The 14959-nt window shown below is 47.4% G+C and overlaps 2 protein-coding genes across 9 annotated transcripts in view; one reads left to right on the plus strand and one right to left on the minus strand.

Annotated features, from left to right (window-relative positions):
- Window positions 1-14959, minus strand: part of BRF1 (BRF1 RNA polymerase III transcription initiation factor subunit) — a 170811-nt gene that overhangs the window by 82649 nt on the left and 73203 nt on the right. For 3 of the 5 annotated variants that reach the window (XM_062577185.1, XM_062577184.1, XM_062577186.1), the window contains 3 exons: window positions 11563-11635; window positions 2486-2635; window positions 560-653 (listed from right to left, as the gene is read on the minus strand). In XM_062577185.1, the coding sequence (XP_062433169.1) occupies window positions 560-653; window positions 2486-2635; window positions 11563-11635 (317 nt within the window). Of the gene's footprint in view, window positions 1-559; window positions 654-2485; window positions 2636-3712; window positions 3846-3963; window positions 4013-4132; window positions 4295-4677; window positions 4739-11562; window positions 11638-14959 lie in introns of those variants that run through there. The other 2 variants (XM_062577187.1, XM_062577188.1) reach the window with 2 other exon arrangements.
- On the plus strand, window positions 6459-9609 carry BTBD6 (BTB domain containing 6). 4 transcript variants are annotated; one of them, XM_062577191.1, is made up of 5 exons: window positions 6459-6754; window positions 6981-7275; window positions 7511-7601; window positions 7851-7969; window positions 8220-9609. In XM_062577191.1, the coding sequence occupies exons 2-5, from the start codon at window positions 7070-7072 to the stop codon at window positions 9250-9252; spliced, it is 1449 nt and encodes a 482-aa protein (XP_062433175.1). In that variant the 5' UTR covers window positions 6459-6754; window positions 6981-7069; the 3' UTR covers window positions 9253-9609. The 4 variants fall into 4 exon arrangements, with proteins under 4 accessions (XP_062433175.1, XP_062433173.1, XP_062433174.1 ...); XM_062577190.1 differs by lacking the exon at window positions 6459-6754 and adding an exon at window positions 6792-6897; XM_062577189.1 differs by lacking the exon at window positions 6459-6754 and having other exon boundaries at window positions 6789-7275.

Raw genomic sequence — 14959 nt, forward strand, 5'->3', positions numbered from 1 at the left:
ACACACACACCCCAAAGGTACATAGGAAATTCCCATTTTCAGCTCCACATTCTGACGATAATTTGACTTCTGACCCTTTCAGGGAAGTTATCATTAGAGTCATTGTGTAGTCTTATATTTACTAGCAGAGCAACACTATTGGAAAAGAATGTTTTATTAAAATATTTTTAGACGTTCCACTCAATCACAGCGGTGGAACAGGACTTTTCAAGTATTCTAGATTAATGAAAACATCCCATTGTGCACCCTCAGCTTTGAGAATCAATTTTTTTCTGAATACATAACAATGCTGTTGACATTTCTCACATAAAGGTTTTTTGCCTTAAACTCTTCACCTGTTAAATGGACACAATGCTTCTTACTTTGCTAAGCATTTGAGGCCTTACATAAGAGGTAGATGTTATTACTTAAAAGTGGCCAGCTGAACACATTGTACTATTTTATTCTTGGCACATCTGAAAAGGAGAAGAACCTATTTTTCTCCAATACAAATTCGTTTTTGACTAGGCCGCTTTTCAGTACTGTAAACGACAGATAAATGCAATAAAACTCCACTGACCTTTTCCTTAATGTAGACTCACAAACCTTGACCACTCTGATGACCTCTTTAACAGTGCGTCGGAAATCATGCATTCTTGCTGCCACTAGCAGGGCTAGAGAAGAAGCAGGGAAAGTCAATGTCAAAAAGAGGAAAAATTGCTGAAGAAAGGCAGAAAACAGGGAGATAAGCATATCTTTGCACCTACGTTCAGTTAAAGAGCAGTGAATGCTGATGTTCAGCTGCACACTTGAACACAAGTGACTAACTTCTCTATACAAACTTTTGCTTCCCACCCAGTAAAATTAAGCTGATCACAAACTGTACCCTAGAAAACCCCGTGCTTTAGCTCGTCCTGGAAACCATGGCAAGCTATTCAAATGCAGCACAAGAATATATAACTGATCACACATTTTCAAAGTTACCATCTTCTTAGCAGAATTTGCTACAATGGAATAAAAATCTCCAGTTAACTCTGGAGGAGCGGGAAGTGAAACACTGAATCTGCTTAAGCTGCTGCTCTCATTTCTGCCACTGTTACCGCTGCCCTACCAGAGCCCAGGCATGCTCATGCAGCACTGCTATGTACCTCAACACCTATTTTAATACTGGCTGTGTTTACATTGGCATTTTGATTCAGAGCAATAACACAGTTTTGAAGCAAACCCTTCATGAGCCCCATCCATCATACAAGGTTCAGTGCGCAGCATAGTTTTAAGCATGCAAACACCATTCCCTTCCGAGGAAGCCAAGCCCGAGCGCCTCTCCAGGTGGACATCACATGCCACGGACATTCAGTCCAGGTGACCAAACTGAACCTGTTCCAGAGTAAACGCCGCGAACTGCACGTCGTGTGGATGGACGTAGGGTACTCCGCACCAGCTGCTTTTGCTTATTGATGCATGCTTTCTCAATCAAATTACATGCTGGTGTGCATACAGCCTAAACAGTTACTCAAAGATAAGGCTAGTTTGCCACAGAGTCCATACTCAAATTTGGAATAACGTGCAACAAGCAAATATAACTAACTGGAGGAGGCCAGAAGATTCAAGGGGATTGCAGAGTCATGGGTTGACGAAGGTTTATATACTGTTCTTCATTCAAGTATGTAAATACAAGATCTTTCAAATAAAATAAAGTACATATATGAACTATGTGACTACATATGCTTTCTGTTACTCTGACCTCATTGCCTGCTACTGACTACCTTTTAATCCAGCCCTGCCGAGCCAGCAGATTTTTGGAAGCACCATTACAAGAACGGATCTTGGAAAGAGATGAAGGAGCAGAGGGCATTAACCTCAAAAATTTGTTAGGAAAGGGCCTTTCTTGCATAAGATGCAGTGTAAAGACATGCATCAACGCATTTGCAATAATGGGATAGTTTTAACCAAGATAATCTAAGCCGAAAAGAGCAGCAGGAGAGCTCAGCAGATATGTTTATTAAACCCATATAGGCCAAAAGAGGAAACAGAAAGTCAGAACACTTGCATCATGCACAAGTTAGAGGGAACCAGTAACTCTACACAAGAAACCATACGGACGGGGGAACGGGGCAGAAGCGTTGTCAGTGAAAATCTGACATAGCAGAAGATACCAGAAGACCTTCAGGCAAGACAAAGTGACAAAGGAAGGGAACATTTTAACAGCAAGCCTGAAGAGACGGCAGGTGAGAGGAGCACCGAAAAGAACGACAGCAGATGCAAAATGCAAGATACACAGGATCTGAACAAGACGTGCAGGAGGAAGGATAAAAACAGCAGTCTGAGTTGCAGAAGCTGTTTAGATGAAGAGCTGGGTAAACTGTAAGGGCCCAGCAAAACCCGGAGAATAGGGCACCACCGACGAAATGCAAAAGCTTGCATCTGTACCCAACTCCAAGCTCTTCCATCCAAGAGAGCAGGCAGCGCCCTTGTGGTTGGAGCACTACCCCGGGATTTCACGTACCTGCTCCACAAAGGCCGGAGGGCCTGCGGCCGGTGTGCATCCAGTCTCTCTTCATCCGCTGCAACAGCCTGAGAGCCGTCATGGACACTTCATGGTTCTTATCCCCAAATTCAAGCATGTGTGCAAAACGAGGGATGTACAAACAGGGATCTGCAACAGAACATAGCCCAATTATTTCTAATCCTGAGCTTGAATTTCTGAAACACGTAGCTCGAGCAGCAGCACCGCCGGCATGTCACAGCTAGCTCGCTACGTGGCTTGTGGACAGAAAGCAACACTCGCAACGGCCCGGACTGTGTGGCTGGGGCCAGATCCCCCGGTTACTTATCTTTAGAAACAACTTTTTGGCATGGGTATAGCTAAAGTAAAATCCTTTCTTGTTTTCCAAAGAGAAGCTTTTAAAGCACTGTACAATGGGGGAGGTTGCACGTTTTTCAGGGTCCAAAGCTGCAAATGCTGAATCCAACATGTGAGCAGCATTTCTGCTATCAGTGAAATTATATACAAAGTTAAGTTTTTGAAAAAGCTTTTGTATAAGCAGGGAACTTAGGTCCAAAACTTTTAACATTTCCTGCAGAGCAACAAATAAACTGATTTCCACATCTTCTCTCGCACCCACCTAAAAATTAAGCTTTGAACAAAAGCCATTTGCTTAAAATTCAATGTTCCTAGCAAAAGTCCACTCACACCTTCGAAGTTAATCGCAGCCCCTTCACAGACTCACGTTCCACCAAAACCAAACGCCGTTTATTACAAACACTGAGGCATACCTTCCATCGGCATAAATTACTGGAACCCCATTAACGTCAACAGCATTATAACAATTTACATCAGCCAAGGATCTGCCTCCTGATGTATCAACCTATTTCAAACGCTGGTGTTATCCGCTCCAGACTAGCGGTGCTTTGCCTAAGCCAATTTATAATTTATCAAACAATCTTGTAAAAGCTATGTTCAACGCATGTTTACTCTTATTTGAGACATCAGTCTCTCATTTCCTGCCGGCCTTTTATCACTTGACCGAAAATCCATGAGGTTCGGTAAATTGTTAACCATTAGGTCTCAACTCAATTTCCTTAGCTGATCCCCTGCGTGGGCACTTTGACTGATAAAGACGAAAATTCGGCTAGAAACACTCAAGCGGTCTCACAGATTCGCAGTTAATCAAAGCAGCTTGAGTTTAGCACGAGGTTCTAACAGCGATGCCCCGTCGCCATCCGTAATTACCACGCTCCCACGACACGGCGTCGCGCCTGCCAGCCCTTCGGAAGCATTTCAGCGACAGCACGCTATCTGTCGAGCTCAAGCTTCCACACGCATCTCCCTCAAAATGCAAGAAATGCCAAAGCGCCATCGCTTCCTAAACATGATTATAAAAAAAGAAAAAAGAAATGTTTATGAAAGATTAACCGGCCTCTGCAATTCATAAGGGCAGTTATTCTGTATTTTAATTATCCAAGGAACGTGCCAGCGGATACCTAGGTACTGCACATACGTTAAGGTGCCGGTCACAGTGAGTTGTCTCATCTGGAAGAACGGCTTAGGAAAACCCCTCTTCAAATATTTTCTTGGAATGACATGTATTAACACAATTCTTTTTTTTTTTTTTAAGTATAACTTTATGGATTTATAACGAGCAGAACTAACCCGTTCCAAAAATACCACAAGAAACCTTTCAGCAGCGATAGCTTGCTTGAACGCATCTTTAAACCTTCCCTTCGACATTACGGCGGTCCTTGCCGGAGCTGCCGGGAGAGGCCCAAGCGCAGCGGGAATTCAGCCGGCTCCTCCGGCGGCAGGAGCAAGGCACTAAAGGGAGGATTCGCGTTAGTTCTTCACAGCTTTCTCTTCCCCCTCCCTCCCCGTTTCCCCGCATTTACACACGTAGCTGCTCAGAAATTTCGTGCCCACGGGTCATGCAACAAAACGTTGCACGTTGTTAATCTAAATTCTGAAAGCACCAAAACAGTCAAAAAATGAAGATGCTCTTTGGTTTTAAGTAAAGCAAAAAGCCTTAAAAAGGCCATAAACGGCTGGAACGTCAATATTGTCAGTACGCAAATTAAACGCAGGGCCGCGGCTAGTGGGAACATCTGTTACGCGGATGCAAACAACTTAAAATCGTCCAAAAAATAATAAAAATAAACAAAAATATATGCAGAACCCAAACACTCTGCATCTTCTCCACGTACGAAGCGGAAGCACCAGCGCACACAGGGCGCCCGGCCCCCCGCTGCCTGCGGCTGAAACCCTCGCACCCGAGCGAGGAAGTCAGGACGAGGGAAAACGCTCCGGGCTTTCCGGGAAGGGGACGGGGAGGGCTGCCAAGCAGACGTCTGAAAAAATTAAAAAGTTGTTTTAAGAGCGTCTGCTCCGCGCTTCTCTCCCCGTCCCGCTCGTGACTTGGCACTCGCCGCTCCGGGAGAGCCCAGATCCGCGCGGTTACTAACGGGGAGCCGGGCGCTTTCCCGGGAGACCCCCCCGGGGGCACCGCGGGGGCGGCGCACCGCGTCCGGGGCCGCCGGGCTGCAGCGAGCGGGAGGAAAAAAGCGGGGGCGGGAAAAAAACGATTTTTTTTTTTTCCTAGGGGGAAAAAAATCCAAGCCGAGCGCTCCCGCTCCCGCTCCCCTCGCGCGCGGCCCCCGCCGCCGGGACAGCGCCGCCAGCCCGGGCCGCCCCGGCCCGCGGGCGCGGTGCGGCGGCGCCCCCGCCCGGGCCGCCCGGGCAGCGCGCAGGCCCCGCCGCGCCCGCGCACAACCCGCGCCCGCGCGCACCCCGCGGCCGCTCCCCCGGGCGCGGCCTCCGCCCACTCCCCCGCGGTGCTCGGCGCTGCATGCACGGACACCTCCCTCCAACCCCACCCCCTGTGCAGCCCCTCCGCGGTGCTCGGCGCAGCACGCACACCCCCCGCCCCCCCGCGGTGCTCGACGCTGCACACACAGGCCCCCCCCCCGCGGTGCTCAGCGCTGCACGCACAGCTCTCCCCCCCCCCCCCGCCCCGCGATGCTCGGCGCTGCACGCACAGCTCCCCCCCCCCGCGGTGCTCGGCGCTGCACGCACAGCTCCCCCCCCCCCCCCCCGCCCCGCGGTGCTCGGCGCTGCACGCACAGCTCCCCCCCCCGCCCCGCGGTGCTCGGCGCTGCACGCACAGCTCCCCCCCCCCACGGTGCTCGGCGCAGCACGCACAGCGCCCCCCCCCTCCCGCGGTGCTCGGCGCAGCACGCACAGCTCCCCCCCCCCCCTCGCGGTGCTCGGCGCTGCACGCACAGCTCCCCCCCCCCACGGTGCTCGGCGCAGCACGCACAGCTCCCCCCCCCGCGGTGCTCGGCGCAGCACGCACAGCTCCCCCCCCCGCGGTGCTCGGAGCTGCACGCACAGCGCCCCCCCCCCCGCGGTGCTCGGCGCTGCACGCACAGCTCCCCCCCCCCCCCCCACGGTGCTCGGAGCTGCACGCACAGCGCCCCCCCCCCCCGCGGTGCTCGGCGCTGCACGCACGGCTCCCCCCCCCCCGCGGTGCTCGGCGCTGCACGCACAGCTCCCCCCCCCGCGGTGCTCGGCGCTGCACGCGCAGCGCCCCCGGGCGGGCACTGGCAGTGGCGCGGGGCGGTGCTGCCGGGGGGGGCGCGCGCAGAAATGACACAGTGCGGGCGGGGGGGGGGCGGAGGGGGGCGGGTCCCCGCCGGCCCCGGCGCTCCCCATTGGCGCGGGCGGCCGTGACGCGCGCGGCGGCGGCTGCCTATTAGGGCGGGAGGCGGAGGCAGAGGCCGGCAGAGCCGCGCCGCGTCCCCCTGACGCCGCCGCCGGAGGGAGCGCGCAGGGCAGCGCCGCCCGCCCGCCCCGGCAGCGCCCGGCCCGGCCCGGCCGGAGCAGCGCCCGCCGCCGCCGGGGACAAAGTTGGAGCGAGAGGCGGCGGGGCCGCCCGGAGCGGGACCGCGCAGCGCCAGCGCCGCCGCCTCGGCCCGGCCCGGCGCCGCGACCCGCCGCAGATGCCTCAGCGCCGCGCGGGGCAGGGACGGAGCCGGAGCCGCGCTCGCCCGCAGCGGGGACCCGGCGCCTGGGCGCGCTTCACCGCGGCCGCGGCCCGCGGCGGATTTGTGGATTGACTCTGGCCGCTGCTGCGTCTCTGCTGGGTTTCGCTGCTTGGCTGCTGCCGCCGTCCCCCCTCGCCGCGGCGGCGAGGAAGTGCCGCGCCGCCCCGCCGGGATTCCGCGCCGCAGCCGTGGCCGGGCGCCGCGGGCGGGCAGCCGCCGCCGCCGCCGCGCCGCCGAGGTGAGCGCTGGCGCCGAGCCCGCGCAGCGGCGCCCCGGAGAGCCGCGGCGGGCCGCGAGCGGCGGAGCGACGGCGCAGCGCGGGGCCGCCCCGCCCCCTGGAAGCGTACAGGACCTCCGCGGAGGCACCGCGATTGGGACCCGGTAGCCCCTGCTCATGCCACTGCCCCGCGGGTGCCTCAATGGCAGGATCATGAAGTGTTTGACTTTCTTTCTTCTGCTTCCAGAGACCTTAAAGAAGTCCAAAAAGAGCGTGAAGTCAAACGGCAAGGTGCCAGCATGCTATGAGATAGTGCCCCTGGCCCTCAAGAAGAAGATGGCTGCGGAACTTTACCCTGCCAGCGCCAACACCAATATCGCGAACAGCAACGCCGCCGCCGCCACCGCTGCCAACAGCAAGAAGAACGCGCTGCAGCTCCAGCAGAGCGCCCAGCCGCCCCCGCCGCCCCAGCTCCAAAACCTCAACAACAACAACTTGGAGAGCGCCAACTGGCAGTCCTTCCACCCCACGCTGCGCGAGAGGTAAGGGCCAGGCCCGCCGCGGCCTCCCTGCCTCCGCCGGCCTCGCCGCCCACCTGCGCCGGGCGAGGCGCCAGGGCAGGGCCGCCCCGACGAGGGCGGCCCAGGAGGGCTCCCCCGAGGACCGGGCGGACGCGGCGCGCAGTGGGAGGCCGGCGTGGCGCGGGACCGGGCGGGCGGCTCCGGGTGACGGGGACTGTGCGCGCTGACCTGGCCTCTCCCCGCTCCAAACTTGCAGGAACGCACTGATGTTCAATAACGAGCTCATGGCTGACGTTCACTTCATCGTGGGCCCGCCAGGGGCATCCAAGAAAGTTCCTGCCCATAAGGTTTGTGCAGATAGCATTGCACGGATCCCCTTCTCCCTCCCTTAAAAGCAGGGTTACCTCTCTAATTATGGTCCTTGTCTAATCTCAGAAGTAATTCCTGTACATCTTTAATTGAGGAAAACTGCCTTAGACAGTTCCATCTCTCAACTGCAGCTTCTAGGTTTCCCCGAGTGCAGCTCTTACCAAAAGCTGGCACGTTCAGTTATTACGGACACACACCGCTAAGGCTTCTCTTTCTTTATGTTACAGTATGTCTTGGCAGTTGGTAGCTCTGTCTTCTACGCTATGTTTTACGGTGATCTTGCAGAGGTCAAATCTGAAATCCATATACCAGATGTGGAACCTGCAGCCTTTCTAATCCTATTAAAGTAAGTGGCCACTACAAGCCTACTAATTAGGTGGACATAATCGAAGTAGCTTTACAAAATATATCTCACTTGGCATTGTCCAATGCACATGTGTTATTGTTTACTTAGCACGCTAACAAATACTGAATGTCACGTTGCTCGCTGCCAGCAGCTTTGACTATAGCTTAATTCTTGTGGCCTGTATTTAATTTTCTTCCTAAGAAATCATAGACAAATATACAGGGCTTTTTTTTTTCCCCTCCCCACCTAGATACATGTATAGTGATGAGATTGACCTGGAAGCTGACACTGTTCTGGCTACCCTGTACGCTGCCAAGAAGTACATCGTGCCGGCCCTAGCAAAGGCTTGCGTCAATTTTCTGGAGACGAGCTTAGAGGCGAAGAACGCTTGTGTGCTGCTGTCTCAGAGCAGGCTCTTTGAGGAGCCAGAACTGACGCAGCGCTGCTGGGAAGTGATTGATGCTCAAGCAGAAATGGCACTGAAGTCAGAAGGCTTTTGCGAAATAGATCAGCAGACACTAGAGATCATTGTAACCCGGGAGGCGCTCAACACCAAGGAGGTGGTGGTTTTTGAAGCTGTTCTCAACTGGGCAGAGGCTGAATGCAAAAGGCAAGGGTTGCCGGTTACGCCGCGGAACAAGAGGAATGTACTGGGAAAAGCTCTGTACTTGGTGCGGATTCCGACTATGACTTTGGAAGAGTTTGCCAACGGAGCTGCCCAATCTGACATCCTTACTCTAGAGGAAACTCACAATATATTCCTATGGTACACAGCTGCAAATAAACCCAAACTGGAGTTTCCGCTGACCAAAAGGAAAGGACTTGTACCTCAGCGATGCCACCGCTTTCAGTCATCCGCGTATCGCAGTAACCAGTGGAGGTACAGAGGGCGGTGTGACAGTATTCAGTTTGCCGTAGACAAACGGATATTTATAGCGGGACTGGGTTTGTATGGGTCAAGCTGTGGCAAGGCTGAATACAGTGTCAAAATTGAACTGAAACGCTTAGGAGTGGTCCTTGCTCAAAATCTGACAAAGTTTACCTCTGATGGATCCAGTAACACTTTCTCTGTATGGTTTGAACACCCCGTGCAGGTCGAGCAAGATACTTTTTACAATGTAAGTGCTATTCTCGATGGCAATGAACTCAGTTACTTTGGGCAAGAGGGAATGACCGAAGTGCAGTGTGGCAAAGTGACGTTCCAGTTCCAGTGCTCCTCGGACAGTACTAATGGGACTGGAGTACAAGGAGGACAAATACCTGAGCTCATCTTCTATGCATGATGCATTTCATTTTGATTGTTTTCCAATACTGCTATGCACACACTAAGGGATTTTTCAGTTTTACTACAGAACTCCACAGCAGTATGGAATGTTATGCTACTTACCTATCTACTACATCAGGCTATCAAATAAGTGAAGGAATGCTCTTTAAACTTAATCTTATTTTATTTATTCATAAGCTATTTGACTTAATTAAGACTGCAACAAGCAGAAAAAAATGTTAAATTCTGCACGTACTGTGCATTTATTTTGTATATAGATAACTAACTTGCAGACTGCAGCTGACTTAAACAGAATGTTCTAAACTAGAGCAGTTTATGAATCTGTGAAATATAAAACATTTTTACTTGCCCTAAATTCTGTGTATTTGATCATTGCTGATCCTATGGCTTGTGTCGGGTTTATCTACTGCTAACGACAGTGATTACACCATAGTCTGGCCAGTGTGCTGTCTGACAGAAGGCATACCTACTGCCACAGGTACCTGGAACTACCCCTACTGCAAGAAGAAGGCAGCTGCCACATGTGGAAACTCAGGCTTTTTTTTGTGTGTGTTGCCTAAGCTGAAGCCTCAGACAAGAAATTTGAGTATAACCAAAGCTGATTAAAGTCATCCTGTGGTTATATTTGAATCCTTAAGGTGCCGGTTCGCACTATGCTTCTGGCATCTTCTGCATTTACTGTTTGCTAGGCAATTTGAAGTTAAATGACACTTGTACCTGTCAAAGTGCAAGACTTGAACAGCCCAAGACAAAACCTGTCACTGTATTAGGCTTCAGCTGTATGTTGTCATTTTAGCCAGGAGCTATACTACTGACAGCCACAAATCTAAATGCACATCACATCTCACATTTTAAGAGCAGACATGAGAGAAATACCCACATTCATTCAATGTATTGATTATGAGACATCACCTTAAAAGCTGCTGGGTGGTCTTGTCCTATATCAACACATGTAGTCCCTCCTAAACACTATCACTTATCATTTTATAGCTAACATATATCAAGTTTTCTGAGTGGAATCTGGCAATCATTATGGACAAGCCAATGGGAAGTACTAACTGTTCTTTATAAATTTCTTGCAATGACCTTGGAAAGAGTACTCAAATAGCAGTTTAAAACAATGAGGATTTTTTTTTCTCCCACATGCATAATAGGTTCCTTTACATCTAATTGGGGGGGGGGGGGAGAGGGAAGGCTTGCATGTTTTCTCCTACACTGTTGTATAGCATTAATTTTCACCTTGAAACTAAATTGCTGTTCTCACTTAAGAAAAAAAAAGTGACATTGAAAAATAGCCGGGGAACTGAATTCTTGAAAACATGGGAGCTTTTTACTGCAAGTAAGCCAGCTCACCATGACAGCTGATAGCTGTTCCCTGCCACATACTATCTGGATACAGTTACGACAATGCTCAGTATGTGCAAGCGAGTTCTCTTTCTGGAAACTAAGAGAGCAGGAATACAGTTATGTGACCAAATGAGAAAATCTAAAAGTTTTGTGTGTGTATGTGTGCGCACACGTTCCTGAGTACAAAGACACGCAATTCTCTCTATACAGACTGAACAGAGTAGGAGTGAGAGTGGGTAAAGATAGTGGAGAAAAATTCCTGAACAGAGGTGGGTAACAGTCACGAGACCTGTTCATAAGCTTGCCCTTTTCATTGGAATTGGCATGAATTCCCTCAGCTTAAAAGCTGCAAAGTTTAGCAGAGTATTGTGATGTGATGAGTATGCACTAGTGCCTAGGTTATTAGCATCAAATCCAGCTTTTTAAGATGGTAAAAACTGCCTTCCTATCACAGTGCATCATTATTTCACTTATGACATTAATTAAAAAGTAATCAACATACTTACTAAAGTTGCTATTCATTTTTCCATCAAGCCACTTGTATTTCAAGTGCTGATCATCTCAGCTACAGTGACGGACAAATACTAAGTTTGTCAAGTATTTATCTAATGCTGCATCTTTGTCAAACTGAAGTTTCACAGGCTTGTGTAAGCTTATAGAAAAGCAGAAGTTTGTGATTCATGAGCCCATTGTCTCACTATGGCCTAAACTACTCTCAGAAAAAGCAACAAAATTAACTGTAAAAGAAAACTGCATCTAGCTCCCAGAGAGTCTTCTATAAAGAACAGGTGCCTATGGTCACCATTACTTTTACATCCAGACTGATTACAGCTTCATTTTTCATTTAAGTTACCTCTGCAGTATATAAAACAATACTATGCATATACACATATGTATGTTTTTTAAAAGTAACAGTGCAGAAAATATACCCAAATATTCAAAAGTCAATGCAAAAAAATACCTATAGCTGGAGCATTTATGCAGAGTTCTCTGGCCAACAGAAGGAAAGTTTTTCCCAGCACATAGACATTCACCTATTAAAAAAAAAAAGCATTATTTAGATTTTAAATTACGAAATATTTTAATAGGCTATTTACATGGAGAGGAAAAATTACTTTTAAAAACTTAATTTGTTTTAAAAAAATTAATGCAAGTCACAAGTATAGAATAATACAGGTGCTTGTCAAAATCTGCACAGTGTAAAAGCACAAGTTTATACTAAAAAGAATGACAAAAAATTGTTCATTACACTCTTCAGTGGCCTGTGTTGCTCTTAGTTACTTGGACAACTTTTCAGTTGTCACCTAATACTTAAAGCATTCAATAGACTTCAGTGTAATATCGGTATACATAAACCGTCTTTAACTCATAACAAAACCTGAGCAAATAATTACATGTTAGTGCAAATTTCAGCTCTGTATAATTACGTAAGGTAGGATAATTAAGCATTGCACAACCAAACACGAAACTCTTCTGCCAAAGAAAGGAGTGGTGCTACATGCCCAAAGGATATTTTGCTATTTCTTATTGGTTGGACATTGCCCCAGCTCATCGTACGCAATAAAACAACACAAAAAGGAGGGGGAGTTACTCACTCTCCATACTCTACTTTGTAATTTATAGCATGGGCAAATACAGTATTTTAAAGTCTGAAGAAGTTTTATTTTACTATTTTAAGATGTGTTTTTGCGGCCAGCAAGAAAGGCAGGATTTACTTCAGTTCCCGATGAGCCCCAAATGTTCCCACGAAGCTCCATGCACACCTTGCTACCCCAAGGCATAAATAAAGGTCAAAGTCAGACGGTATAATAAACTCCAGCCTCCTACACTGCAAACAAATAACCTTTTCTTTTTTTTCTTTAAGATAGTACGTACTCTATTGATTTTACGCAACCAAACTGCGCCTCTTTCCTGTGCCCCGATAACGAAGGTGTTTATGAAGCAGTCAATTACGCAACAAAATTGTTGATTATTTTACCAGCCTATAGAGAAACAAAACCCTTGCTCCTGGGTATTGTATTTCACTTTCACAGGAGTGCTTTAAAAATATTAGTTTAAAAGCATATTCTTCTCCCAAACGCCCAAGCCAATGCCAAGCCAGTAAAAATACTGACACATTTTCACGTAGTCTTGCACTTAAGAATTTTTCTTTATGTGAACTCAAACAAAAACAGAACTTTGAAGAAATCTTCAGAATTATCATATAACCTGAAAGTGATTGTTCAGCCAAGTTTAGATGATTTTAATACACTCTAACGTAGTGGACAGCTTTATATATCCTCCATACACTGACTGACCAATGATGGCACTGGCCTAGAAGATACAAAATTATAGATTTTACTATTTTTTCCCCCTTATGAAATGCTAGAGAAGGTCAAAATATTCTTCCATGGAATGGAAGTGATCAAAATATATCCTTTGAACAAGGGGCATATTTCTCAGCCACTAAATCACAGAAATTTATACTGAAAAATAAGCATCTAATTAATGCAGCATTTCCTATAGGAGTTTGACGGCATGTGACTTTCCATGAGCCACATAGATAAAACAAAATATCTGCAGTGTTTCAGTTGGCTTTAGATTTTCTAGCTTCACTGCACGTTTGGGGTGGTTTGTTTTGACCTTTATTTAAAAACATTAACATAAAGAGTGGGGTTTTTGGCTGTCGTTCCAGCCTTCTTAGTTGGCTAACCCAGTTACTATAAATCTTAAACTTCATCACTTAGATCTCTTTCTGCAAGAAGGATTTCACTTCACGAATCAATGAAGTTACTTCAGAAGAGCCAAGCACATGTGATGTTTCCATCAGAGGCTTCACAAACTTGGTTCTTTCATTTTAGACTCCTCTAATTCAGACAAGTATTTCTCCCTCCTGCTTTTTCACCAGGATATCCAAATATTTCAGGCGTGTCCCCATCTAATCATGTCACACGGTAGGAAATTTCTCCCATGCAAAATTTCCATAAACACACTCAAAGAACAAACAAAGAGATACAAGGAAGCTTTTTTGCTGTTTTTTTCAAGTGATGCTCTAGCAATCAAAGTCGGGGTTGATTTAAATCTAAAGCAGAGACAAATGCATTACAAAATCGCCCTATGAGCGATTTTTATCTTCCTATCCTTGGTTTAAAAGTCTCTAGATCCATGGTCTATTTGAGAAATAATGTAGTTAAATTAACTTGCTTTTCCACTTCACCCACATCAGAGTTTTACGACCGACTTCAAGGTGTAGGTAGTCTATTTATACAAAACAATAAATTCAAATAGAAATGGCACAGACGGATTTTTTTTTTTTTTTTTTTTTTTTTGATCACAAGTGTGAGTTTCTTGCAGTGTCTGGTTACTATCAATTTAGAAAGGAAGTACAACATGCAGTGGATTACGTGGTATATACTGTTTCCTTCATAAAGGTCATGTATTTTTAATCCCAGTGTAAAGTCATAAAGAAAATGAGGACTAATTAAGAGGTTCCAGTTTTCCTGGGAAATCTGTACTCAGAGATACTTCAGGCATGCTAAAGGAATGTATTTCTCACCTTGAAAAGTTATCAAATGCTCACGGTTTCTGGGTATTCCTCATGAACAACTTAAAGACGGCATAGGGCTCAGCCAGAAATCGGCAACAGTGCTGTACTGCTGAAGCAGGACGTTTAGGAACTGCTTTGGGAGAAAAAAGGCCCTTTCGCTAAAATTTGATGCCACCATCACTGCTTTGAGCTATCACACACACACAAACATATCCTGTATGTGCAATACACGATGAAATTTATGACTGATAAATAACAACAGATATCTTCAGTCTTATCATTTGTACTTAGGCTTTTTGCATTCTACTAAACTCAGAAAATTAGAAGAATTAATTCAGAGGCCTATTTTAATTTCTAGCCCTTCATTAAGAAATTTTAATTAAAATTCATATACTCCAATCCATAGAAAGCTTAGTCCTCCAAGTTTAGAGCCATGTGATATTTGCATAGACAAAACCTAGTTTTATATGAGTCTTTAGTACAGCAAATAAACAAAAATGCCCTTCTAAAAAGATGTTTCTGGCTTAGACTTGAATTGATGCAACTTTAAAGCTAACCACATAAGCTTCTGTCTCTTTCCTCTATTTCATTTACATGGATCATACTGGGAAAAAAAAAAAAAAAAAAAAAAAAACAAAAACGGTATTTTCACAAATTATCCTGAATTACAATTGCCAAAGTGCAACATCAGTTTTACAGACTTTCACAAGACCTGTGCTCTCTGCACTGCTTGCACATTCTCATAGGTACTAAAATCTACTGAACTTCAAGCAATCATTAGATTTGAGCATCAATATCCAAATGGCAGAAGGGGTGTATCTGCATACCCCGA

This window comes from Rhea pennata, chromosome 5 (assembly GCF_028389875.1).
Source record: "Rhea pennata isolate bPtePen1 chromosome 5, bPtePen1.pri, whole genome shotgun sequence".
In the NCBI taxonomy this organism is placed as follows: domain Eukaryota; kingdom Metazoa; phylum Chordata; class Aves; order Rheiformes; family Rheidae; genus Rhea; species Rhea pennata.

What these genes read in the sequence shown, in the direction of transcription:
- BTBD6 (XM_062577189.1), top strand. Translation starts at nt 6,911, where the DNA reads ATGCCACTGCCCCGCGGGTGCCTCAATGGCAGGATCATGAAGTGTTTG. An exon ending in CACCCCACGCTGCGCGAGAG is followed by an intron (nt 7,276 to 7,510) that starts GTAAGGGCCAGG and finishes CCAAACTTGCAG; the next exon opens with GAACGCACTGATGTTCAATA. An exon ending in AGAAAGTTCCTGCCCATAAG is followed by an intron (nt 7,602 to 7,850) that starts GTTTGTGCAGAT and finishes TTTATGTTACAG; the next exon opens with TATGTCTTGGCAGTTGGTAG.